Here is a 27785-nt window from a genome sequence, read left to right as displayed (position 1 = left end):
ACTCACAAATAAAAACACCCATGCAAGCCGGTGGTGGGAGCAAAAATGAGATAGAAGAGAGTAGATATGGCACTAGTGCATTACGCGCGCCGTGGCGCACGGCAACTAAATTCGTATAATATTTGGCCACCGATAATTTCAGTGTTTACGTAGCTAGCACGCATAATTATTAGTCGAAGCAATAAGGTGACGAAGACATGTAAAGGGCAAGAAAATTATATGAGGATAAATCAACACTAACCATCGCCAACGACAGTGAGTCAACAAAACTTGAGCACAAAGTTCAGGAACAAAGCTACCAAGGGGGAAAATACATATTATTGATGTGCTCAGGAATATTTATGTATGTGACAAACTGCTGGTACGTAAAACTGAGCGCACAGTTGTACTTGTAAGGTGAATTACACAATTCATTCAAAAGTTATTGTGTTGACCAAGAGTAGCATGATCAATGTTTATTATCACGTAGAATGGGATCACCTCTGTTTTATTACTTGAATTGGTATTTGAACCTTGAACCCTGTTCCGCGCAAAGTTCCACCTTGTGGCAAGTGATCCGTATTGGCCATCCCTGGAAATCATCATCTTTTGAACCATTTGGTTTGTAGCCCAGAACATGTCAGGTACAGAATTAGACATTACAGTTGATGGTGCTTTGACTGAGGAGGTAATCTCTGGTGAAAGGGCAGCATTGTTCGCCTCTGGAAAAAGGGAGGCCAATTTAGTTGAACATTATATTATGTATGCCTCAACCAAGGATTCTAAAGAGAGGCAAAATATTATGGACAGTGCAAAAGTACTGTCCTTGGCAATGAAACCTTACTCGAGAAGCTTGAGGAATGTTGAGTACTCTATCCTGCTTGTGATGAGTGAATTGTCAACCGTGCGGTGTGATCGTGCGCTTGGTATTTGGATTGCAGGTACACGGGCGTCGAGTGTCGACGGAGAGTTGCCGCAGAGGAGCTCGGGCCGGGCGGCAGCTGTGGCGTCCACTCCTGGATCGAGGGCGCAAGCGGCGACGAAAGGCGGGTTTCTTGGTTTGCGCCACAAAACCAAGGAGGCGGACGGCGGTCGAAGACGCCAAGTCGTGGAGGCACGAACGTCGGTCTCGGGACTTACGGAGGCGACGGGCGTCGACGGCGTCTAGGGCCTCGCTGCGGGCGAGGAGGTGATGGGCGTCGGGCGGCGTCTACGGCCGTCAGAAGGCCGAGGCGGGAACGGCGTCTAGGGCCACAATGTGGAGGCGGGAATCTTCCCGTGCGTGAGGTTTTGGCGGTTTTCTCAAAACCGGCCACCTACCCGGGTTTCGCGGACCCTCCAAAACCGCGGACCTGATCTTCATGAAGATGGCGGCATCGCGGAGAAGATTTCGTTTCGAAGAAAGAACCTCGGCCGTCGGATGAGATCGTGTACAGGGGGTGCTGCAGGACAGCCGGTCTGACCGGTCCCTGGCACCGGTCTGACCGGTCTAGCATACCGGTCTGACCGGTCCCGTGGGTATAAATACCCCTTCACTTGTGTTAGGTTAATTGCGGCTTTTGTAATCTATTCGTGGACTCCTCTGTTCTCCAGGCCGCCGCCCCTGTGTCTCCCTCCCTCTATTCTTCTCTTTAGAGTAGAATTTGATTATGGTTTTGTGAGACTTTGTATTGGATTTGATTGGAAAAGCAGGCCCCATCCTCCTTGTGCCCTCTGGGCTTTTGAATCAATCCAATCTCGTCCCTCTTGTGCTTTTTGTGATGGATTTTTGTTTCGATTTTGGTGCACTAGATTGCGACGGTTCGTAGAGTTCTTTGGGGTGATTCCCGTGCTTCTAGCCTCGTGCCAAACCCTTTGGAATCACCAGTGCTTCAGAATTGAAGTTCTTGAGCTTTTGTGAAAACCCCAATCCTTCTTGATCTCCCCTCGATTTCTCGAGTTTCTTTGATTTTTATGTCGAGATCTCTTGGGGATATGTTCACGGGGTAGGGGCGAAGCTATCCCCCAAGTTTCATCCAGTTTCGTGGTCGTTTGATCGAGATTCACAATTTAAATCTAAGTTTTCGGGGGTTTTCTGGGTGCCACCGGTCAGACCGGTAGGCAAGATCGGTCAGACCGGTCTTCCAGCTTTTGCATAGCCGTGACCGGTCAGACCGGTCCAGGGCACTAGTCAGACCGGTCCTGGCAGATCAGTTTTGCATTGTTTTGATTCGCTTCCGATTTACTTCGTGGTTTCGCTCGCTCGTTCGAGGCCTTTTGTGTTGGTTTAGTTTTTCCATAGCTATTCCAAACTCTGGTCAGAACGCTTGAGGGCTTGGGTGATTTTCGGGATATAAGCCGACGATTCGAATTTCGAAGAAATTTTGATCGGCTCCCATTCACCCCCCCTCTGGTCGCCGGCTTCGGTCCCTCAATTGGTATCAGAGCTCGGTTGAGGTTTTCAGTACCTTAACCGGTTCGAAAACCACTCGGCGACCATGGCGAGTCTTGGTAAGATCCCGGTGTTTTCCGGCGAGGATTATGCCTACTGAAAGGTTCGCATGAGAGCCTTCCTGCAGAGCATGGGAGCCGATGTCTGGGATATTACCACGAACCAGCTTTACGAGGTGCTTGCTGTTCGGACCACACCTCTCCAGGTGACCCAGCACGAGGATAACGCCAAGGCCATCAATGTCTTGTTCGCTGGTGTTTCTCGTGTGGAGTTCTCACGCGTCCTGGGTTTTCAGAAAGCCCACAAAATTTGGACGTGCCTTGAGAACTACCACGAGGGTACACCTCAGGCGAAGGCCAGACTGTTCGAGACTCACCGGCGTGAGTACGAGAACTTCACACAGGAGCCGGATGAGAGCATTGACTTGATGTTCAGTCGTTTTCAGTCGATTGTGAACAAAGTCAATGCGAACAGATCTGCTGGTGCCCTTGAGTACACAGAGCACGAGAAGGCTCTCAAGTTGCTCTACGCACTTGACCGCTCTGTGTGGGATCTCAAGGTGAACACGATCATTGAGTCTGCAGGCTATGAGGCTCTGACCGTGAACGAGCTTTTCAGCAAGCTCAAAGGCCACGGAGGTAGATAACCAAACACGAGCCAAGCTCAATGGTGCCCCTCCTTCCAAGAGCATCGCTCTGGTGACTGGCCCAGGTGGTGGATCGAGCTCTAACGCTAACTCTACTCTTGGCTTTTCTCTTGCCTCTTTGCCTTCTGTTTCAGATGAGCAGCTGGAGACGCTGGGCGACGACGACTTGTGCCTCCTCATCAGCAAGTTCCAGCGCGTCTACCACAATAGGCACAGGAAGAAGAACCCCGGGTGCTACAACTGCGGCGATCTGAACCACTTCATCGCTGATTGCCCCAAGAAGTCCGACGGTGGCCAGAACAACTCCTTCGACTACTACCGCCACCGCGACCACGACGAGGGAGGCTCCAACAAGGAGCATCGGCACCACAGTCGTGACCGGGAGGACGCTTTGACAAGGAGTCGCTCAAGAAGCGCTTCCAGTACAAGGCCAAGAAGAGGGAGAATGCCTTCCTGGCACAGCTCAGCGACCTCGACAAGAGCTCCGACACCGACCGCTCTTCTTCACTGACCTCCAACGACGACGACAAGAAGAAGAAGAAGCGGGACAAGGAAGCCACCGGCTTCATCGGCCTTTGCTTGGCGGCCGGTCGGCGCAAGAGCTTCTGCACCATGGCGGGCGAAGCCGATGGTGCTCATGCGTCTTCAGGTGGGCATGCTACACCGATGCACTCCGGCTCTTCTCCTAGATCTGAGAGCGATTCAGAGGTAAACTCCACGATCGACCTGCTTGATACAGAGGTTAGGGAGTTGTACGCCGCTCTCGACAACCAGAAGAGGCTGCTTAAGGAAGCAGCTAGAGAGCGTAGAAAGCTTAGGGCTGAGCTGGCTTATGCTAGGGAGAAATCTAGTGAGGATGAGTGCGCTGGCTGCATATCTCACATGAATGATTTTGTTGCTCTCCATGCCAAGCATGATGAGAACGTCACGAACTTAGATGTTGCTAAGACTTCGCTTTCTGACGTGTCTCACAAGCTAGCCAAGGCCAAGCATGAGCTTGAACTTGTCAAGGACGCTCCCATTGTTAGTGATGTGCTTGAATACGATGAGTGTCCTATCTTCAAGTCTGATCTAGCTTCTTTGCAGTCCAAGTTTGCTACTGTTGTTTGTGAACTAGAGGAGCTTAGATCTGGACCTGCTTTGCTTGGTGCTTGTAAGCTTTGTCCCACGCTTAGGTTGGAGCTAGATGAGAAGAACGCTTTGATCAAGTCTTTTGGAAAGACTAAGGTCGTAGAGTCTAGCCCACCTATTGACTGCTCTGTTTGCCCTGGTTTGATTGCTGATCTGGATAGTCTTGCGGTAGAGAAAGCCAACTTGGAGAATGAGAATACCTATCTTAGGGCGATTCTGAGTTGGGTGTCTAGCAGTGAACCGCAGTTGGGCATGATTATTAAGCAGTTCAAGCGTGGTGATGGGTTTGGGGTCGATTACACATACACGAAGTCAGACTTTGACAGGTTGTATGGTAAGATTGGCAAGGCTGCTGGAAACACTGCTAGCATGAGCACGCAGCCTTCGCTTGTTGACCCCGCGGATGGTGTGCTTAAAGAACCACCGAAAGCACCTCCGCAGAAGCAGGTTTGAGTTCCAAAGCCCAATGAGCTGAGGAATCCCCTCGACACGCTCCCTGCTGCCACAGCCCAGGTTGCCCAGAAGAAGAGGGCTGCTCCTCCCCGTCCGCAGGCTAGGCCTCCACCTCCCAAGCGTGAGGTGAGGTATCACTGCGAGTTCTGTGACAGGGAAGGTCACCTGGAGGAGTTTTGCTTCAGGAGGAAGCGGGCTGTGAGGCGAGAGCAGGAGAGACGGAACACAGACATGTACTCTGCTCGGGTGCATTGTTCTTCTCGGCGTGGTGGTAGGCAAGATGCTAGGGCGCGCTGTGTAGGTGGAGGTCAGGGAGACGGTGGTGGTTACCATGCTCCATAGGGTGGTCGCTTTGCCGGTCGTGCTCCTGGTCATTTTCAGTACGGCTATGGACCACGGGACCGAGGCTTTGGAGGTGGTTTTGAGGCTCCACGCTTTCCTCGCGGTGGTGTTCGTCAGCCTCGTGGTAGACGAGACAGGGGATACGCTTTGCCTGACTTTGCTTACCCTTCTGTAGAGCAAATGGCTCGTCACTTGTTTGCTTCTCACTTTGCTAACCCCAGTGTCGAGACGTTTGTTCCCCCTATGTCTCATTGGTGATGCAGGTTGGAGGCCTGGAGAACAAGTGCTCCATGGATCTTGGTCTTATGCAGGTTTGATCAAGACTTGATGGTTCTCCAAGGCTAATGGATAGCCCATGATGGTTGTTGTATCCTCTGTACATTTGAGTTTGTCTTTTGAGTTCTTTGTACATTGTCTGCGTGTGACATGTTGTAGATTCTACATCTCTACTTGTTTTGCTTGCTAGGTCTGTGCTTGTGCTATGGAGGACTAGCCACTCTGTATGCTAGTTTTTGTGATTTTCATATTGTCATGATTCTTGCTAGCTCAGGGTGTGTGCTTTGTCTAGTTTCCTATGCTTGTGTAGCTTTTGCTTCTTAGTTCTGGTTGCTAGCTCAAGTATCTCCTTCGTATCGTCTAGCTACATTGGTTCTTACTATTGAGTGCCTTTAGACTTTTCTAGGAATATCTTCTGTCTTGATATGTTCTAGAGTGTCTTTTGGTATACTTTTGCATGTAGCTTAAGTAACACCTAACCGTTTGCTTGAGTTTTGCTCTGGATCTTTGGTGTTTGCTATTTCCTTGTGTCCTAGCTTCTCTTGTGCTAGGTATCACTTGTTGAGGGGGAGCTCTACCTCAGGTGCTGATGATGATCCGGAGTTACTACGCCGGCTGCAGGCTCTGGCCCCTTCTGCTTCGACTACCTCAGCTCAGGAGGACGATCCAGTACCGCTACTTCCACTTCGATCTTTCACCTCTACAAGAACCTGTTCGAGCAGAAGATGGATTCGCTGAGGACGTAGGCGAGGTGACCTCGAGCTTGCTATGCTCTAGGTCTAGCGGGATCTTCATCGAGGTATGTGAGCGTCTGGCTTGTACGTTTTCCTCTCAGGATGGACTTGTGGTTTTCTGATTGTTGCCTTTTCCATGGTACTCAGTTGGATCCATTTGGTCTAGTCCTGTGTGTCTTCAAGCCGTTGTATTTGCTGATTTCTTCAGTTGCTTAGCTTTTGGATTTTCTTTGTCTTTCTCTTAAGTTTTAGCTTGGTTAGTTGCATTGTACATGTTTGCATTTTGCATTGTCTCACTTGCACTAGCATTCTTGTATACATTGCTATGATCTTCTAGTGCCTGCTAGTGTGAGTTGATAAATTTGATCATGTATAGCTTGCTCCACTGTGTATATGACATCATCTGAGTTAAGCCATTTTGATTTGAAAATCTGAAAACATGATCACCCTGTCTTGGCTACTAGCATGTTAGGGCATGTTGATATGCTTTGCTATCTTATTCATGCTAGTATAGCCTTTTGTTCAGCAATTCATACTTGAAATGATCTAAATCTGATAAAATTGCTTGAACTGTTTTTGAAATGGATTGAAAAGATCCAGGTGGGATTGCTTGTCGCACTGATCGAGCTGTCGGGACGGCTCACTTTGCACTTGTGAGAACCCGGGCAAGACTGTGCATGACTGAAACGAGTGCTTTAAGCTTCTGATTGACTTTTGGCATAGGCTTGGCCTTGTTGCTAAGTAAAGCATGACAAGCTTTCAACCCCTGGCATTAAGAATTGATTGCTATAAGTTTAATTGAAAAATGAATGTTGGCAACTTGTTTTTGGCTGCTTTGGCTCACCTGTATGAGTTTGATTAGCACTGTTTTCTATTCCCTACTTGTTAGTGCTAGATCATGGGTGATGCTTTTATTTCTCCTAAACTGAACTTGCCTAGCTCTAGACTGATTTGATATACCCTGTTGAGCTAGATGCAGGTCTTGTTTATGGATGCACACGTGCTTGTGACTAGATGTTGCTCATATCATTGTATTCCTGAATGCTCTCACTTACACCTACTGCATTGCATTCATTGCATAGCATCTATTCAGGGGGAGTTTCAGCTTCAGGGGGAGCTTTAGGTCATTTTAGACTTGATGTGTGCATGTGCCAACAAGGGGGATAATTTGGGAGAAGTGATCGAACAAGGGGGAGACTTGTTTGATTTTTGAAAAACTTGTTGTGCATAGCGTTTTGAGAGTGCATCATTTTGGGAGAGTTGCACTTGTGAGAGGGAAAAACTTTACTTGGGGAGTTTCTGCTTTGGTTTTGGCTCCTGGTTTCCTCGTTTTCCCTCTGCTTCTTGCATGGCTGCGTCGAGTGTTACCTCTGTCTTTGAGGAGTCATGTTTTGGCTTTTGATTGATTGCGTCGAGCCGTTGCCCTTGTCTTAGGGGATCGATCTCTGCTTGAGTACGTTGCCCTTGTCTTAGGGGATCGATCTCTGCTTGAGTAAGTGACTGTTTCTGTTTTTCTGAGCTTTGTGTCACTTGCTTGAGTTCTTCACTTTCTTGTTTCTCTTTTTATCACTTCTCTGTTTTCAGGTGTTGTGTTGACAATGCACTCATCAAGGGGGAGATTGAGGAATGTTGAGTACTCTATCCTGCTTGTGATGAGTGAATTGTCAACCGTGCGGTGTGATCGTGCGCTTGGTCTTCGGATTGCAGGTACACAGACGTCGAGTGTCGACGGAGAGTTGCCGCGGAGGAGCTCGGGCCGGGCGGTAGCTGTGGCGTCCACTCCTGGATCGAGGGCGCAAGCGGCGACGGAAGGCGGGTTTCTTGGTTTGCGCCACAAAACCAAGGAGGCGGACGGCAGTTGAAGATGCCAAGTCGTGGAGGCACGGGCGTCGGTCTCGGGACTGACGGAGGCGACGGGCGTCGACGGCGTCTAGGGCCTCGCTGCGGGTGAGGAGGTGACAGGCGTCCGGCGGCGTCTTGGGCCGTCAGAAGGTCGAGGCGGGAACGCCGTCTAGGGCCACGGCGTGGAGGCGGGAATCTTCCCGTGCGTGAGGTTTTGGCGGTTTTCTCAAAACCGGCCACCTACCCCGGTTTCACGGACCCTCCAAAACCGCGGACCTGATCTTCATCAATATGGCGGCATCGCGGAGAAGACTTCATTTCGAAGAAAGAACCTCGGCCGTCGGATGAGATCGTGTACATGGTGTGCTGCAGGACAACCGGTCTGACCGGTCCCTGGCACCGGTCTGACCGGTCTAACCAACCGGTCCGACTGGTCCAGCATACCGGTTTGACCAGTCCCGTGGGTTTAAATACCCCTTCACTTGTGTTAGGTTAATTGCGGCTTTAGTAATCTATTCGTGGACTCCTCTGTTCTCCAGGCCGCCGCCCCTGTGTCTCCCACCCTCTGTTCTTCTCTTTAGAGTAGAATTTGATTATGGTTTTGTGAGACTTTGTATTGGATTTGATTGGGAAAGGAGGCCCCATCCTCCTTGTGCCCTCTGGGCTTTTGAATCAATCCAATCCCGTCCCTCTTGTGCTTTTTGTGATGGATTTTCGTTTCGATTTTGGTGCACTAGATTGCGACGGTTCGTAGAGCTCTTTGGGGTGATTCCCGTGCTTCTAGCCTCGTGCCAAACCCTCTAGAATCACCAGTGCTTCAGAATTGAAGTTCTTGAGCTTTTGTGAAAACCCCAATCCTTTTTGATCTCCCCTCGAATTCTCGAGATTCTTAGATTTTTAGGTCGAGATCTCTTGGGGATATGTTCACGGGGTAGGGCGAAGCTATCCCCCAAGTTTCATCCAGTTTTGTGGTCGTTCGATCGAGATTCACAGTTTGAATCTAAGTTTTCGGGGGTTTTCTAGGTGCCACCGGTCAGACCGGTCTTCCAGCTTTTGCACAGCCGCTACCGGTCAAACCGGTCCAGTGCACCGGTCAGACCGGTCCTGGCAGATCAGTTCTGCATTGTTCCGATTCGCTTCCGATTTACTTCGTGGTTTCGCTCGCTCGTTCGAGGCCTTTTGTGTTGGTTTAGTTTTTCCATAGCTATTCCAACGGTCAGAACGCTTGAGGGCTTGGGTGATTTTCGGGATATAGGCCGACGATTCGAATTTCGAAGAAATTTTGATCGGCTCCCATTCACCCCCCCTCTGGTCGCCGGCTTCGGTCCCTCAAAGCTTGTCTGCATTTAGAAGTCGCTTGTTGTTGCATGATTCACATAATGAAGTGGAACTCAGTTGGGCTTGGTTGTTCAATTGTCCACGAAGATCATAAACCTTTTACTTAAACTCATGATGTCAGCTTCAGCGGCAGCAACTTCCTCAAGATCAGCCTTAGTCTTTAATCAACATAGTATAAAAAACTGCTTCAAATGGTGAAAAGTCATCTACTGCAATAGCTAGATTCAAGAAGGGTACCTTGCTGTCTATCATTGACGGGAAGGACACATGTCCTCTGTGACACCCTAGGTGTTTGCACTGTAGTTGTGTATTGATTGTATGCATCATGTGCTTAATTGCTTGAAAAAGAATCTTTTTGTAAATATAAAAGGTTATATGTGCAATTATGATTTTATGCAAGGTCCTTTCTATAGTTTAATTTGAATGGGGTGTGCAATTATTGCTTTTGTGGAGGGTGTTTTTGCAAATTTCAGTGCAATCATTACATGGCAGGAATCTTTTCAATTCAGCCTAAATTTGAAGTGAAATTGCATTGAAAAAGACATGTTTCCTTTGAATTCAAATTCCCTTCTATGTTTTCAAAATTAGCTCTCTATCCTTTGATCAACTAAATTTTTGCACAACATCAAAATTGTAGATCTTGAAAAGTTGAACAACTTTCATGTTGGGCACTTTTTCATTTGAGCCTTAGATTAAAAGTTATCCTTGTTTTACAGAATGGTCTTTGGAATTTTTGGAAATTGCAAATCAATCCTTTTCCCCTTCCTCCAGCCTGCTTGCTCTCTGCTCCACGCCGCCGGCAGACAGCGGCGCTGCGCCTGCCGCTGTGGAACGGCCGGGAGGCCACCTCCTGCCTGCTAGCTCCGCCCACGCGTCGCACTGCACCTCCTCCACCGCTTTTGCCTCGCGCCGTGCCCTCTCCTCGCCTTGCCACGCGCCCAGAGGACTGCCGCCGGCCGCCACCGCGACGCCGCCGCGGACAGCACGGGTTAGAGGCCGCCGCCCTCTCCTTTCGCGTGCATTAAAACCAGGAGGACCCCCTCCTTTTCCCTTCGCTCTTTTGCCAATTCCTCCACCCCACGCCCCAGAACAGCGTCGCCGCCCCGCTTGAACTCCGATGAGCTCCACCCCGCCGTCGGCCCACCATTCCTGCGCCGCTCCGCCCAAATCGACCACGCAAATTGCTTTGCCTCCCTCTCGCGCAGCTCACGGGCTACTTCTCGTCGACCATCTTCCACCGGAACCCCCTCACCGTCGATCCTCACCGCCGCCGCATCTCTGTCTGCTGTGGAGCCACCACCCTAGCCATCCATTGCTCGAATTGACCCTCCCAAGACTATCCCACACTCCAAATGGTGCTCACCGAGTCAACCATCGTCGCCCAGAGCCACCGGAGTCACCCCGCCGCCGTAGCAGAGCTCCGCAAGCCGCCACTCGCCGTCGACACCCTCTTTCCCGACCACCCCAGCCTCGATTCCAAGCACCAGGAGGTGCGCATCGACCTCTTCTTCGTTTCCCCCAACCCAGCCCTCGCCGCCGGTGAGCCGAGGCCCCAGTAAAGGCCGGCCATCCTCCCTCTGTTCTTTTCCCCACGGCCAAGGACCTTGTGTTGAAAGAAACAAAAGCCCAGGGGGCTGTCTGCAAACCCCGTGACTCAGATGAATAATGCATTTAGGGACTTCTTTGTTATGATTTTCTGTGAACTTTTAAATTCAGTATAAATTCGTAGAAAATTCGTAAAATAGCAAATCTTGATGTTATGGAATCCTTGTGTAAAGCTCTATGCAGTTGGATCATAATATCTTGGGTGTTTGTTGAAAGTTTTTGCTGTAAAGGTTAATTTGTGTTACTAGGTCCATAAATACTAGTTGTTTTATCTTTTTCTTAACAGATGTTTGAAGCCATGTCTTGCAGTGAAATTTTGATGGTAGTTTGTTCTTGTAACACTAGTATTGCTATAAAAATTTCGTGGTCAGTTCTCATGTGTACCTATTTATTTGATTTAATCCTTGTTTGCTAGACTTTAATTATGATAAATAGTTTATTCAGATGATAAATAATGAAAATATTCTTGAGTGTTCTTTTGAAGAATCTTAGCTTGTACATGAAGTTTGAGCATCAGTTCATGACTAGAACAGGAGCTAAAAATGAATTTTGTTAATTTGGTGTCTGTTTTGTTTATTTTTCTCAGATTTAATTCTGTCTAGATAAAATCATGAAAAATTCACAGTAGCTAATTCATCCCTGTGTAGGCCTGCTGTTAAAAAAGAGCTTCTATTTTGCTTTAGTTTATCTATGTAATTCAATCTTGTTCTAGGTGTGGTCTGAATGATTGAATTGTTATGAATAATTGGCTACATGTTTTGGCATGAATTTTACAGGAGAGCTTACTCTGTTCATGTTCTATTTAGGGTAATTTTTGCTAAATTTATTACTATTTGTGATCTAAGTTGTTTATTTATTAGCAAACCTTGATTTAATTGCTATAGGAATCAACCACCACTCACTTTATGCAGTTAGTATAGCTTTCTTGTGCTGTTGATCATGATGCCTTGTGTAGTTAGAAATGTTAATTAACTACTCTATAAACGATTGCCCATGTGTGTTTATAATACTGTTCTTGCATTACATATAGATACGACTGCTTTGTCGGACGGGACGTACGAGCTGATCCCAGATTCCGAAGGAGGTGATCTCGAAGCTCAAGCGAACACCGCCGTACTAACTGAAGCCCCGGACCAAAGTTCGGAAGAGCCTAGAGCTGAAATAGTTAGCGACTACCGAGAAGGCAAGCCCCGGACATAACCTATATTTCAAAGTATTATCATTTATTGTTATTACTTGCTTATGCATTTACAGTTCTTAGGATTTGAATTGAAACCCTAGATGCATGATCCTAGGGACCTATGTACTGAACACTAGACCTGAGTTCGAATAATTGCTAAGCTTATAGGACCGGTAAAAGTCGAGTGATTGCCTGTCACTCGCGAGCTTTATAGGAACTGCTTGTTTACTTTCTGTTATCAATATAAGGACGACGGACGGGGTTGTGTTCGATATCATGACTTTATGTGAGACCCCGTCTGTGTTGATGAACTTGCTAAAGTCGTGGTGTGTGGTAGTGCTGGTTAAGTTTTTGAACGTACTAGCCACATGCCGTAAATATGGTACGCGGTAAGCCTAGTAACCGATTGGACCGGGGAGTGGATATACTGACACTCTCTCTTAGAAATAGGTTTTTAAATTATGTTTATGTTGATCAACACCACGGGTGCAGGGATGAAGTTGGTGCCCTGTAGTCGGGGAGAGTGTTCCTATCCACAAGCCGGAAAGAAAGGCAAACGGTTGTTTGGGAATGACCCGACGGTGTTCCAAACGTGTGTGTTAGGTCTGCCTGGCTAGGTTAATAAATTTAATTCGAATCGTCTGCTTCTCACAGTTTGGGACTGCTTGATCTCTTTGCCACACAGAGTAATAAGAGCAACAATATTATGATCAATCTTGATGTTTGCTTAGAGTTCTACCATGATTGGATAGTAGTTGCTTACATAGAATCGTTAATCCACTAAAATCTTGAAAGTTAAAACTTGAAAGTAAGGACCTACTCTTTATTGCTTTTCAGCAAAAGGAAAACCAGAGCCTCACAGAACCTTGCATAGTCTAGCTAAAGTGGGCTACGTATACCCGTTGACGGTTAAGTCTTCCTGAGTATTATAATACTCAGCCTTGCTGTTGAAACTCTTTTTCAGGTATGAGTTTTGAGGACCAGGTCGCTAGCCTGACCCATCCCTGCTCGTTACCTCCTGGCTGGTCCGTAGAGTGGGATACGTCTTCAGCCGGCAATGACCATGACGAGTGATACCATGCTTGGGCTAGCCTGGTATACTTTTGGGGCGTATTGTAGCCGTCATGTTTTATCTTCCGCTGTTTAAACTCTGAAGTTTTACACTTAAGGCTTGTATAAATGTTTTTACTAAATTTAGCTTTGTAATAATGGTTTGAACTGGTTTGTAATCATTACATTGCCTGTGTTGTAAAATTGTGGTTATAATATCTCTGGACTCGCCTTCGTGCGGGGTAGCTTGTTCGATCCGAAAATCGGTGGTTGCATCGGGACATTACCCGACAGACCAAGAATTGTTCCGTTTGAAGTGCGTTTGAGCCGGTGTTGCCTTTTTGGTGATGGCCTGTGCACTTGAGCCGGGATAATTCAGATGGTTCTGCCACATCCTCTTCGCATATTCATTAACCCGGACTGCAATGAAGCCCTTAAATTTCTCTCCTTCTGCGGCTGGTCTCGTAAGTTTTCCACCTGCTGAATGTGCAAATTATTCATGTTGAACTGAGAAAAATGCAGAACGATGTGAGCATAACAAAACAATTTCAGAAGCACATAAGTACAACATGGTTTTGAGTTCTGAGACATAACTCAGGGGTAGGGAACAGATATGAAACAGGAGAGGCTGGGAAATCAAAAGCAGCTGAAATACTGGAAAAGGAATGGAAATATCTACATGTTTAAGTTCTTGCTCTTTTCTTTTTTTCGAACACATGGGAGAGCTGCGCATCATTTCATTAAGAAGGAAAAAAAGAAACAAGAAAGAGGCAGAAATACCATCTTCAGTGTATAGCAGACTATATGGTCTATTGTTGGATGGATACATGTTTATGACAAAGTTATGTTCAATGGAGTACTGGCCACAATGCATGACAATACTTTGAGTTATTTGAAGGAAGGAAAAAGTGAAAAGCACGTGCAGTGTTACTCAAAAAGATGCTTCACTGGGCCTTGCCGAGAATATATCTTTTTTGATAAAATGTGAGGTAAAAGGAATTGTCTGCATAATCAGTGCATCAAATAGAATCAGGACTTGAATCAGTTTGTTGTCATCAGGAAGATGTTCCGTGTACATAAAACATGATTCATAACTATTTACAGCGAGGAATTGTTTGTTTCAATAAAGGTATTCATGATTTAAAAAGGGAAAAAAAGAATGAGTTTAAGTACTTGTTACAATAATGTGTATCAGTTGTCTTGGTCATTCAAATAGACAAGGCCAAACAGCTCATCTGACTCAGCACCATGCTCAAACCTTGAGCAAAGTGGCAGGCATCTGTTGGCATTTAAAATGCAAGGAGTAAGGAACAATTTCTCAGGCTTCTTTGGTTCAGATGTTTGGATAGTAGTTGAGGCATAATTGCTACTACAACAATATTCACCTTCATGCACGGTATCTTATGTTTATCGATAGTTATTCAGGTTTAAACCCTGTCTCGTATAATCTCTTAGGGAAACAAAGACAAGATAGCTGGAGTATATTCCTGTGTTACATGGACACAGGTGCAGGTATCGGAATCCGACTCGGGTGTAGGTGTCCGATTCGGCAAATTCTAAAAAACAGGATTTGGGGATTCGTCTAATATATTTTTTTGTTTTCAAATTTTACTAATAAATATGCAAATATTCAAGTTTACATCCGCAAAACATGCATCAAGCAAGTAATCAACATGGTGAAATACTGAAACAAGCAAGTAACCAGCCCATGTAACACAGTAACATCCCAGCCCAACTCCCCTCTCTCTCCCCCCCTTATCTCTTCTGCTGGCGCTCTCCCCCTTATCTCTTCCGCTGGCGTGCTCCCAGCCTCCCAAATCCCCTATCTCCCGACGCCCCTTCTCTCTTCCCCATCACTTTTCCCCCTCAGATGGAAAAGCCGATGCGCAAGGCAGAGGACGGCGGCCATCAGCCAGCGCGCGGTGGAGGCCAACGGCCGGTGCGGGAGGAGGCGGTGACGGCCGGCGTGGGTGCGGCGAAGGACGGCGGCCGGCGCGGGCGGGCGTGGCGGAGGACGGCGGCCGGTGCAAAGGTCCGTTCAACCCAGACATGGCTGCGGCGTGTCTGATACGAGTTGAATCGTATCCGACGTGAATCGATGCGCCGATACGCGTCGACGCGCCAAAAAAATTTTGGACACGCGTGTCCCTGTAACACAGGTATATTATGTTTCCAATACAGGGAGGAAAAAAATAAGAACTTAACTTTGAGCTCTTACTTCTTTTTCAAGTGCTACACGGCGCTCATGTAGTGCTCCTTTTCGCCTTTCTAGACTTGCCTGGGGGATTGTATTTTTCTTACCTGAAAAAGACGTAGCATTATTTCATACGTTTGGTTGTACCTGTACTGCAGGTAAAAACTGCTAATGTTAGGTCACTCAAAGCATACTTGTTGCCCATGCATAATGATTGTACAGGGTTTCATTTATCCTGAAAGAAAATGCAGGGCCACTTTGTAATGATAAGATGAGGAAGCTGATGCCATAACATCCACTGTCATTTTTTTTTGGTTAAGGAAGATGGTCAATAGTTTAAGACTGATAGCGTATATCAAAGGATTTGATGAGCTGGTAGAATGTCACGATGTTCTGATGGGATGGGAGGTCATCAAGATGTTCTGAGTACACTACCATACAACAACAACATAGCCTTTTTTCCCAAGCAAGTTGGGGTAGGCTAGAGATGAAACCCGAAAGAAATAAGTTCAAGGTTCAGGCACATTGATAGCTAGTCTCCAAGCGCTCCTATCCAAAGCTATCTCTTTAGAGATGTTCCAATCCTTAAGGTCTCTCTTAACCGACTCATCCCACGTCAGTTTAGGTCTACCTCTACCCCTCTTTACATTATCGACTAGCTCAAGGATCCCATTACGCACCGGCGCCTCAGGAGGCCTTCGTTGGACATGTCCAAACCATCTCAGCCGATGCTGAGTAAGTTTCTCCTCAATTGGTGCCACCCCGACCCTATCCCGAATAACTTCGTTCCGGACTCTATCCCTCCGTGTGTGCCCGCAAAACCACCGCAACATCCGCATCTCTGCTACACTCAGTTGCTGCACATGTCGTCTTTTTGTAGGCCAACATTCAGCACCGTATAATATCGCCGGACGAATTGCTGTCCTATAGAATTTGCCTTTTAGCTTTTGTGGCACCCTCTTGTCACAAAGGATGCCAGAAGCTTGCCGCCATTTCAACCAGCCAGCTGAAATTCTATGCCTAACATCTTCATCAATGTCGCCATCCTTTTGTAACACCGATCCTAAATACCGAAACGTATCCTTCTGGACCACCACTTGCCCATCTAGACTAACGTCTCCCCCCTCATGCCTAGTCGCGCTGAAATCGCACATCATGTACTCGGTCTTGGTCCTACTAAGTCTGAACCCTTTCGACTCTAACGTGCGTCTCCACAGCTCTAACTTCCTATTAACCCCTGCCCTACTCTCGTCAACTAGCACCACATCATCAGCAAAGAGCATACACCAAGGGATCTCACCTTGTATATCCCTTGTGATCTCATCCATCACTAAAGCAAATAAATAAGGGCTCAATGCTGACCCCTGGTGTAGGCCTATGTTAATAGGAAAGTCAGTGGTGTTGCCATCACATGTCCGGACAAACGTCGTCGCATCTTTGTACATATCCTTAATGAGGGTAATGTACTTGGTTGGGACTTTGTGCTTCTTCAAAGCCCACCACATGACATTTCTCGGTACTTTGTCATATGCCTTCTCAAGGTCAATGAAGACCATGTGCAAGTCCTTCTTCTGCTCCCTATATCTCTCCATCAATTGTCGTATTAAGAAAATCGCCTCCATGGTTGACCTTCCAGGCATGAACCCAAATTGGTTTTGGGTCACACTTGTCCCTCTTCTTAGGCGATGCTCGATGACCCTCTCCCAAAGCTTCATCGTATGGCTCATCAGCTTAATCCAACGGTAGTTAGTACAACTTTGAACATCGCCCTTATTTTTGAAGATAGGTACTAATATACTTCTCCTCCATTCTTCCGGCATCTTGTTTGACCGAAAAATGAAATTAAAAAGCTTAGTTAACCAAACTATTGCTCTATCCCCTAGGCATCTCCACACCTCAATGGGAATACCATCAGGACCCAACGCTTTACCTCTCTTCATCCTCTTCAAAGCCTCCCCGATCTCTACCTCCTGAATTCTCCTCACAAAACGTCTATTGGTATCGTCAAAAGAGTCATCTAACTCAAGGGTAGGGCTCTCACTCTCCCCATTAAACAACTTGTCGAAGTACTCTCTCCATCTATCCATGATCTCATCATCCTTCACTAGCAGTCGATCTGTCCCATACTTAATGCATTTGATTTGGTTGATGTCCCTTGTCTTCCGCTCGCGGATCCTAGCCATCCTATAAATGTCCTTTTCCCCTTCTTTCGTGCCTAGCCGCTGATACAGGTCATCATAAGGCTTACCTTTTGCTATACTCACAGCTCGCTTTGCAACCCTCTTCGCTAATTTATAGCCCTCGATGTTGGCTGCACTCTTGTCAAGATGGAGACGCTTGAAACACTCCTTCTTCTCCTTAATAGCCCTTTGCACCTCGTCGTTCCACTTCCAAATCGGGTTACAAACTGACTCTACAAAGGAAATCTAACCAGACTCGGATTACACAGAGCCAGACCGGTCTGACCGGTCGGCCTTCGGTATTTGCCAATTTTGGCTGCCAACAAATTTATTAGCAAAGAAGCTAAATAGCAGTAGGTAATATCATTATTGTGCAGCCTTGGCGTAGCGAAGTTTTCTAAAAGCAAGCAGCTATCGAGGATAAGTCATATTGTTGACATGCCTAATGATGAAGCAAGAAAAATAACCAAGATGCAGGCCTGTAGCTTGAATCAATGTATTTTCTTCCTAAGTGTTGATTATAAGTTAATAAACGCGTTGTTTTGTTGATAGTAAGGTATTTAATTAACTGCTTTACATAGAAATGTATTCTCAATTTGATCTACAACTAAAGAACTGCAATGATCACTAAGATGTTTTTTTTTGTAAACCAGCTGTTTGTATACTGATGGGATTAACCTGACACGCCTGTTTCTCACTAAAAAACGAAACACCTGCAATGCAAGACTCTTAATCGCAGCATTCAGTGAGGTGGTGAGGCGTCCTTCTCCAAAGGAAATGGTAGAAGCCGCAAGTAAAATAGAAAAAAAAAAGAGAAGTGGTAAAGGTTAGTTAATGGAAATGATATCTGCAGAAGAACAGAGAAAATGGTACCCTGGTAAGAGAATGTATCTAGCAAAAATTAAAATGCGCTAGAGAGCAGATCTAACCGACACTGAGTAAGACGTTTAGCATTTAAACATTCGTAAATGAAAAGGCAGGATGCTCTTTTGAAGAGGACATGGGGAATCAAAAGGCAGGATGCTCTTTTGAAGAGGACAAAAATTAAAAAGTACCAGGGAGGACATGGGGAATCAAAAGGCAGGATGCTCTTTTGAAGAGGCAACACCCGCATACGAAAAGCCCTAATGTAACTGAAAACAAATCCACTGCAGAGTGAATCGATCTGGGTGGGAAACAAACCATTTTAGGAGGCAGTTTTGGGAAATCCCTAGTGCGAGGAGTACTCCCTTCTAGCTTGATTCGAACTGCAGTTAATCCAATCAATCAGAAAATGCAAATCGAAATGGTTGAAACAAAATCTGAACGGAGAACCTGTAAAACCAAGAGATAAATGCGAATCTCAGGTAGGAAAATCCTCATGAATGCTCCCGCGCTAGAGCTCCGGCCGCGGAGCTCGGAGATCAGCCGGATCCGGCCGCCGCCGGGGCTTGGAGCGTTGCCGCCGCGCAGATCGCGCCGTGCCTCCCGCCGCCGCATCCGCCGCCATGGCCCCGCGCGGGCCACTGCCGCGTTGGGAGGTGAGGCGGGGCAGGTGCGCCTCGGTGAGTGGAAGCTCGTGGGGGCGACAAGTTGCACCAACGTCTTCCGGGGTGGCCGAATCTCGCCGGAGAGGAGGCGTCGTGGTCATGGGGGCCTGCCGCACTCGCCATAGGGCCTGCCACGCGCTCCCTCATCCCTGGTGCCCCTTCTCCCGGCTCTCCATCCTCCCTGGCCGGCCGGCTTCCTCGCCGCCACCCACTCCCTCGCCGGGCCCCTCCTCCCGGCACTCCCTCCTCCCTGGAAAGGCGCGACGCGAGGGAGGGGGGAGGAGGGTGGCGCGGCGACGAGGAACCAGGCGGGGCACGACCCACTGCCATGATGCGACGACGAGGGGGTGATGTGGGGCACGGCCCGCTGCTATGGCGCGGCGGCGAGGGGCGAGGAGGGGACGGTCGGCGCGGCTCGTTGGCGGCGGAGGACCTGAGGCGGCGGCCGGTGGCGGAGGAGGAGCCGGAGAGAGGGAGAGGGAGCAGCCATGGGGGCGGCACGGCGTGGAGTCGTGCGGGCGGCGGAGGAGAAGGGGAGGGAGCAAGGGACGCGCCATGGCCGTCGCCGCCATGTCCCCATGGAGGACTCCACTAGCGCTGCCGAGCGAGGATTGAGGAGGAGGCCCGCCCACCGGCCGCCGTCGAACTCAAGGCAGCGAGCAGGGAGGATGGAGGAGGAGGCACCGAATTTGGGGCAGGAGGCGACCGGCTCCGGCGCGCGGGCCAGCTCCGCCGCCGGCGTGCCCGGCCATCCCGAGAAGAACTGGACGAGCGCTGGCCGGTTGAGCGTGTGCGCTCAGGCAGGCACGCCGCACGCGGTAAAAAGTAGGGAAAATTAGATACATACCATTAGATCTAGATTTTAGAAAACTTCCATCGACAGATTCAGCTTTAGAAAATTAGCATCGAAAGATTGCTGCGATGTTGCTTTCTACCATTCCCCGTAAACTCCACATTAACATACCTCACCTCCACCTTCCTATCTTTATGACACTTGGGCCCCACTCGTCATCCCTAACCTGCAGCAGGCGTGGCCAGCGTATAGGGGCGGTGGAGGCCGCGGGCTCGGTCCCGTCGACGTCCCTGTCGTCGCCCGTCGGCACCGCATCCCACCCGGCCATCTCGCTCAACAACCTCCCTGCTGGCGCCACCATAAAGACACTCCTCTCCATAAATTCCGTCACCTGCCAGAGCCTGCCAGGCACCCCGGCTGCGTCAAAGTGCCCGGCACTTACATCCTGCAGCCGCTCTAGGACTGCGCCAGCGAGGTTGTACCGGTTGATGGTGCACCACGGCGAGCGGTACTGCGACGCGGCCGTCATACTGGTTAACACGTTTGACGCCATCGAGCTCGGTGCCACGGCCAAGCTCCGCCAGCCCGAGCTATGGCGCCAGCCGGTTAACCTGATCAGCCCGGTGACACGGCAGGCGACCGGTCTCGGCAGCGCCACCGGCTGCATGGATTGGCTCGACGCGCAGCCCGAGAGGTAGCAGCCACGCGCTGACCACAGCGCAAACGGGCGAGCTGGTGCGTGGGCTGCAGCTGTGCCAACAGCGGAGCCAACCTGGGGAAGAGCTACTACGACGGGTCGAGAAGCAAGGACGACACGCTGACCTGAGCCCGCGCGGGTTCCGGGGCGGGGCCGTGCTGCCGGCAAACCAGCATTTGCTGCGCTCCGTGTGGCCAAGCTCTAGCTCTATTGCGGCGTACGGCACCGGCAGCCCGTGTTGGATTCATTTTCCAGCTCTAGTTAACGGCAAGTTAACAGGGATGCTAGATTGCTATAACGGAGGAAACTTTCCATGCTAGTATTCTAAAACATAAACTTTCAATGGTATTTTTTCCAAGTTTCAATTCTTTTGATGGTACTCAACCAATTTTCCCTAAAAAGGAAAGGAATGACTGTTGGCTTAGAGGGGGGAGGGGCAGGTACCTAAAAACTGGCCGTGTGGAAGCGTGTGAACGCGGGACTTTTGTATACGCCAGCAGGAAGACCGGCGACGACCCGGCGACGATTTCTGCACTACGGAAGTAGGGAACGCGCAGCCGTCGGATTGGAATCGCATGGTTCAGGATTTAAAGGTGACCTGGCTAGCCTGGCCAGGCCAGCTTTGCCCGCCCTTTAATCTTTAGAAATTATGGCTAGTGAGGTGAGAGAGTTTAATATTTTTTATTTCATATGAGTGGTCTTTATAGCTATGGGTAGCTTTATGATTCCCTCCTTACTACCACCTTCCACAATGTTGAGTCGGTCTTTATAGGGCTATAAATACCACTCTTGAAGCACATTGCAGCTGCCCTTAGAGCAACCACAATATTAGAAAAATCAGTCCATCAGAGATTAAATATTCACTATCAGGTAGTTGGTACACTATGAAGGTGGTCTTTAAGCAGTCATAGCTAAAAGCCACCCAAAGTGCTATGCACAGCCCATAATGTCAGACCCGGGGCAGCGGGACTGCTTATAGGCATAGAATGTTCTAGAGTAAAGGATAGCTCATGGATGTACCTTACCTCTCTTGTAGCTACCGGGATAGGCATAGAACTAGCTGTAGTACAAGAAAACTACCCGACCGGGTTGTAGTAGAACTCCAACTGTACTCGGCTAGGACTTTTCACGTAACCCTGTTCCCCCGGAATATATAAGGACGGGCAGGGACCCCCTCAAAACACAATCAACACCTAAGTCAATACAAGCAACCACATAGGACATAGGGTATTACGCATCTCGTGGCCCGAACTTGTCTAAATCCTTGTGTTCCTTGCACCATCGAGTTCCAGAGCAGTCGATCCCTACCTGCAACCCTACTGCTATGGGTATCCCTGAGAAGGCTTGGCGGTAAACACCGACAGCTGGCGCGCCATGTAGGGGATTTGGCGAGTTCATCAGCGAATTCGATGGCCGGATCAAGCGATGCAAACAGCGTGCCAAAGGGCACAACCCTTGTTTTCGGTTCATGGGCTTGCACGGCTGATGGATCGGGCAGCTTCTCTAGTCACCTCATCACGCCCAAATCGCATAAATCGAAAACCAGCAACCAATCCGCCGAAACCAGCAATGCTGCAGAACTCGACGAAAACCAAGCTCTACTCGAGCTCGACTCAGACATTACTGAGAATGTGTCGACAAACTTTGAACAAAGTACTCGATTGCCACAAACTAGCCACTTACCTGCCGCTAGTAGCTTGTGCGGAGCCGCGACACTTCCGCACCACCGATCGGGCAGCCTTTGGGTGATCCGATCGAGCATCACCACTCGGGCTGGGGCTGCGTTCCCCACCGCTGTCATCTCCAGCTGCCCCATCATCTGCACAAAAAAATTAGATATCAGTACTATCCATGCAACTTTCCATAAGACAAGACTCTTCTTGGAATAGGTCGATCATACAAAAGCGCGTGGGAGAGGGTGGGAAGGACGATCAGTGCCTGGCAAGGGAGGGCTGCTCTTATACAGCTCCACGTCCTCCTGCACAAAAGCAAATTCTATCAGAATCTTGCTAAGACAAAGTACTCGATAAGCATCAGGAACAAGAGGCACATGCTTTACATCCTTAAGCAATCGCTGCACTCGACTGAGGGATTCTACATTCGAGATCTCTTCCTTTGAGTATCACGATGGGTCACTTGTTCCTTGATATTGAAACCCGAATGTTTCTCGAGACTGCAATGGCTGGATCCTTCTCTTTATCCAATCAAACACAATAGCATCCCCAGTTATATGCTTTTACCATAGGCTGGCAATCCTGGGGAGTAACTCGGGGATCTGACTGTCATCGACTGGCTTCTTATTCCATTAAGGCCTCTAAACTGGAGGGCCTGGGGTAATGGCTGGAAGGGTCTCCCATTGGTTCTCTATGTACAGCCACTTGGGCTTCTAGTCGATTACTTTGCTAGAAAGCTTATAGGGGATATACACTTTATCCTTCCCCTGCCTAAGCTGAAGGCCCGCACCGCCAACTACATCTAAATCGTAGGAGTCTGGCTGGGGCTTGAGATGGAAAAGAAATCGGAAGAGTTCAAAATGGGGCTCGATGCCTAGAAAAGCTTCGTACAAATGTACGAAGATGGAAATATGAACAAAAGAGTTCGGGGTTAAGTGGTGAAGCTAAATCCTGCAATAAGACAGGAGCCTAGAGAAGAATGCCGAACAAGGGAGCCCCAATCCCTGTTCAAAATAAGGGGCAAAAGCAACGATTTCGCCCGTTTTTTCATACGAACGATCTTGGCCTAAGGCAGAACGCCATTGGATAATTGATTTTGCTGGGAATAAACATGTCGAAACAAGGGCCTCCAAATTGGAGTCAGAGCACTTACTTGGCACCCATCCCTCGTCGCGAGTCGGCTGCGCCGCCGCGTCCTTTCCCTTTGTCGATCTCTTGGGTGCCATCCGAAAATGTACTGGCGTCTTCACGCGCATATAATGGCTAACCCTAGCAAGGAGTTGGGAACCAGAGAAGGCAAAGGAAAAGTTTAGATCTGGAAATAGCAAATGTGTGAATTGATCTAACCGGCAAGGGAAGGGGAAAATGGCCGCCAGAGGGGTAAAACCTAGTTTACCGTTCTATTAAATAATAGTAAACGGTGGTAAAACGGTAAATACCCAAAAGTTTAAGAGTTAGTTATTATTTACGGTAAAATTGGGATTTTCTTTTGAGACATTTCTTTTTTCTGAGATTACATTCCAGAAAAGAAAACACTCACATCCCTAAACAAACTACTCGACATAACTTTCCCATATATGGGATTACATTCCAGAAAAAGAAAGGTACTCGATATAGAAAACTACTTGATAGTACAATTCGAGTACTTATACTAAAAGCTTCACAACGACTTGGGCCTGCGCGCACACCTCCTGATCTCCTGGGCGGGGTATGCTGCAGCTAGATTGGCTCAAGACGGTGACGAAGAACAAACTTGTTATTCCCACTAAAGGAATAATGATAATCGTATTCTGGGAGAGAAGTTTCAGGTGCAAGGAGGCAGATTACAGTAGTCGCCTCGTAAGACCTCTTCTTGAATCTTGTAAAGGAATTTCTCCTTCTCCCAGAATATATTGTGACAAGATTAAGTATCCCCACCAAAGATGTTAGTTCTTGGGTACCCACAACCTGAGAACCGCAAGAGTATAACACAACTAGATACAACCCGTCCTCCGAGAACCTGCCTCATTGGAATATGCAAGGAAATGATTTCCAGTATGGATTCGCTGAGAGAAGCAGGGCTGCAAGATGAGGTAGCAGGGACTTCTTTTGCCACTCGCAAGTACTCTTCTAGCATCTTTCACTGGAAAATACTACATAACTTTCAGGACGGCGAGAGCAAGAACACCAAATGCAAGCCATGGCTTCGGAAAGATGGTGCTTCTGGCAAGGCCTCTCACCTACCATATATAGCCGCGTGGGCTTCACTGGAGGACAACCCGTGACGCTACAGTCACAGTGATCATGGGTGTAATAGTGTAGATTCTCCACACAGTGAATTCTCTTGTGATTGCACAGTAAAGAGATAAACATCCTAGGTTTTATTTTTGAGGATATCACGGGTGCAATCAGTGTGGCATATCCAATTATATAATTTTTTTGGGATTTTACCCGAAAAAGGGATCTTTTTGGATATCGGATCTGATTAAACCTGCAGATATTCTTAGAATAAAATCTAATGCCACGTCTTAGATCCTTAATTTCAAATCTTGGCTTGGGGGCTACCCACAAGATACAGAATTTTGATTTAAGACTCGGGGACTGTGGGATATGTGGCATACATGATTTATTTTTCAATTTTTTGGAAAATAATGAAGAAAAAAGACTAGAGTGACCCTCAGCCTGATTCTGCGATTCAACCTAAAGCTTGGGTGCTACTCTATATGGAGCGAAAGTACTTCACGCACCATATAAGATCAAGATTTTGGGGCTTGAGAACCTCACATTCTCGAAGCAACCGGCAGTACTTGGACGACTATTCGACATATATGAAGGAAGGCCCAGAAGCAACCAAAAGGACGTTCTGACTACTTGAAGTACTCGAAGACGCCACGCCAAGTACTCGACGCCTGCATGACTCGGCTACGAAGAGCTCGGAGGCTTGTCAGACCCGGGGCAGCGGGACTGCTTATAGGCATATAATGTTCTAGAGTAAGGGATAGCTCAAGGATATACCTTACCTCTCTTATAAGTACCCGAATAGGCATAGAACTAGCTGCAGTACAAGGAAACTACCCCCCAATCGGGTTGTAGTAGGCTCCAACTGTACTCGGCTAGGACTTTCCATGTAACCCTATCCCCCCAGAATATATAAGGGCGGGCAGGGACCCCCTCAAAACACAATTAACACATAAGGCAATACAAGCAACCACACAGGACGTAGGGTATTACGCATCTCGTGGCACGAACCTGTCTAAATCCTTGTGTTCCTTGCACCATTGAGTTCCAGAGCAGTCGATTCCTACATACAACCCTACTGCTAAGGGTATCCCTGAGCAGGTTTGGCGGTAAACACCGACACATAAGGGATTAAATATTCACTATCATGTACCCAGCGAGTTCTGCGCTCGTGCCGTAGGACCTAGCCTCGCTGCACAACAGAGAGGGGAAATTGAAGGCGTATGATTCTTTTATTTAGCTGTGGGACCTAATCTTATGGACAACTGGTTTAGATACATTGTGAGCTGCAACTTAACTATAGACCACTATTGTGGGACCCATCTATATAGACCAGTTGGTTCATATACATTAACCTTGCTCTTAGTTTGTTTGAGGTTCTAGGTTCTTTTGGAATAATAGATATTGGATCTCAAAAAGCCAAATGCTTCCAAAGCCCGAAGCTAGAAGCACCGTGATATATGCTTTTCAGCTTATGGCTTTTTCGGGATTTTTAGCTTTTGAAGATCCCAAAAGCTATCACTTCAAAAGTGCCGAGAAACTCAAACTTTAGTAGAAGATATATTGTAAGTCATCACCTTTTTATGCACAAGTTCACGCAACTTCTTAGGTAGGACGGACAACATGGAAGATCGATCACCAAATCTAGTGGTGAAACATCCAAATTTGAAATTTCGCAACGTTTGTGGATTAGCTGTGCCAGCTTCTTCCCAAATTGGAACTTGCACGGTAATTAAGCTTCTCCACGGCTCGGCGTTACTCCCAACTCAAATCCCCGTTTCCGTCGGCACGAACGCAACGCCTCGGGCTGAACGCAGAGGCATGCAAAACAAAGTTAGAAAACCCAGCACAAAGCAGCTGGGGATAGTCATTCTATACCCTCCGTCCTCAATCATCATCGTATACGAGAATGCTACAAGAACAATGCTGGCCATCCCTATATATACGGAAGGCCGTTGCGACCTGCCCTGCAACCACCACCCGCGCCTTCCTCTCGGCGAGCTTTAATTTGGAGAAGCAATGGCTTTAGCGCTTCCATCCCTGCTCTTCTGCTTGGTGCTCCTTGTTTCACCTTACCTTGGCTGCTCCTACCACACCATCTACACCCATGGCGGAAAGCACTACGCTGTCCGCTCCCTTCGCGGAGAGGACGACAACCATGGGGCGGCCCCCGCCCCTGCGCGGGGACCGTCACCACCCCGCGGTGCCTGGGTTTCCATCCCCGTCAGAGGCGACCCGAAAGAAGCGCTGCCCGGGGCGTTCCAGTACCACGTCGTGGTTGGCTTCGGCACCCCGGTACAGGTGGTCACGGTGGGGTTCGACACCCGCACCACGGGCGCCACGCTGCTCAAGTGCACGCCGTGCGCCGCCACGGAGCCGTGCGACGAGGCCTTCGAGCCGTCGGCGTCGTCCTCCCTCGTTCAGATCCCCTGTGGCTCGCCGGACTGCCCCTTCCACGGCTGCTCCGGACCCAGCTGCACTCTCAGCATCAGCATCAACAATACTTTGCTGGGCAACGCAACCTTCGTGACCGATAAGCTCACGCTGTCGGGGTACGCCACCATGGACAAGTTCAGGTTCGCGTGCCTGGAGGCCGGGTTCAGGCCGGGGGATAACTCCACCGGCATCCTCGACCTCAGCCGGAACAGCCACTCGCTGGCGTCCCGCGTCCCTACCTTTCCGGGCACGGTCGCCTTCTCCTACTGCTTGCCGTCGTCCGCACGTACCGCGGGCTTCCTCTCCCTCGGCGCCATCAAGCCGGAGCTCTCCGGGCGCAAGGTGAGCTACACCCCGCTGCGGAGCAACCCCGGCAACGGGAACCTCTACGTCGTGGACCTCGTGGGGGTGGGCCTCGGCGGTCATGACCTCTCGGTCCCACCCACCGTCTTGGCCGGCGACACGATCGTCAACCTGCACAGGACCTTCACCTACCTGAGGCCCGAGGTGTACTCGGCCCTCCGCGACAACTTCCGCCAGCAGATGACGGAGTACAAACCGGCGCCGCCGCTCGGAGAGCTCGACACGTGCTACAACTTCACCGGGCGGAACTTCTTCGCCGTGCCGGCCGTCACGCTCAAGTTCAACGGCGGGGCAGACGTCGTCATGTCCATGAATGGGATGATGTACTTCCCCGACCCCAGCAACCACTTCTCCATCGCGTGCCTCGCTTTCGCAGCGCTGCCGACGAACGCGCCGGAGGCAGCGGTGATCGGGAGCAGGGCGCAGTCGTCGATGGAGGTGGTGTACGACGTGCACGGAGGGAAGATCGGGTTCGTCCCGTACCGCTGCTGATCGAGTGAAGATCAACACTCCCACCTGTGTGCATGCATGGTGTGTTTGTTCCAGTTTCACAATTCCCTTGTGTCATAAAATCCAGGACTCCAGGAGAGTGAGGGTCATGACTTGCGAGCGATGTGCAAGGTGCGGAGATAGATCCGTATGACCGAATAATAAGCATGCAGCAACCCAGCGATCATAAGCTAGTTGTATGCTGCC

General features: G+C 48.8%; 1 protein-coding gene, 1 long non-coding RNA gene and 1 pseudogene across 2 annotated transcripts; 1 reads left to right on the top strand and 2 right to left on the bottom strand.

Moving 5' to 3' along the window:
* Positions 1-361: 361 nt before the first annotated feature.
* Positions 362-15513, bottom strand: LOC120670715 (annotated as a pseudogene).
* A 2503-nt stretch (positions 15514-18016) lies between these two features.
* On the bottom strand, positions 18017-19858 carry LOC120670716. The gene is made up of 2 exons (XR_005673338.1): positions 18696-19858; positions 18017-18628 (listed from the first exon to the last, which is right to left on the bottom strand). It is a non-coding gene; the product is annotated as an uncharacterized LOC120670716 (long non-coding RNA).
* A 6451-nt stretch (positions 19859-26309) lies between these two features.
* On the top strand, positions 26310-27581 carry LOC120669202 (aspartyl protease family protein At5g10770-like). The gene has a single exon (XM_039948992.1). It carries the CDS (start codon positions 26310-26312, stop codon positions 27579-27581), a length of 1272 nt encoding a protein of 423 aa, XP_039804926.1.
* Positions 27582-27785: the final 204 nt, after the last annotated feature.

This window comes from Panicum virgatum, chromosome 4N (assembly GCF_016808335.1).
Source record: "Panicum virgatum strain AP13 chromosome 4N, P.virgatum_v5, whole genome shotgun sequence".
In the NCBI taxonomy this organism is placed as follows: Eukaryota; Viridiplantae; Streptophyta; class Magnoliopsida; order Poales; family Poaceae; genus Panicum; species Panicum virgatum.
Note: the sequence above shows the minus strand (reverse complement) of the source record. Positions and strands in the feature narration are given on the sequence as shown.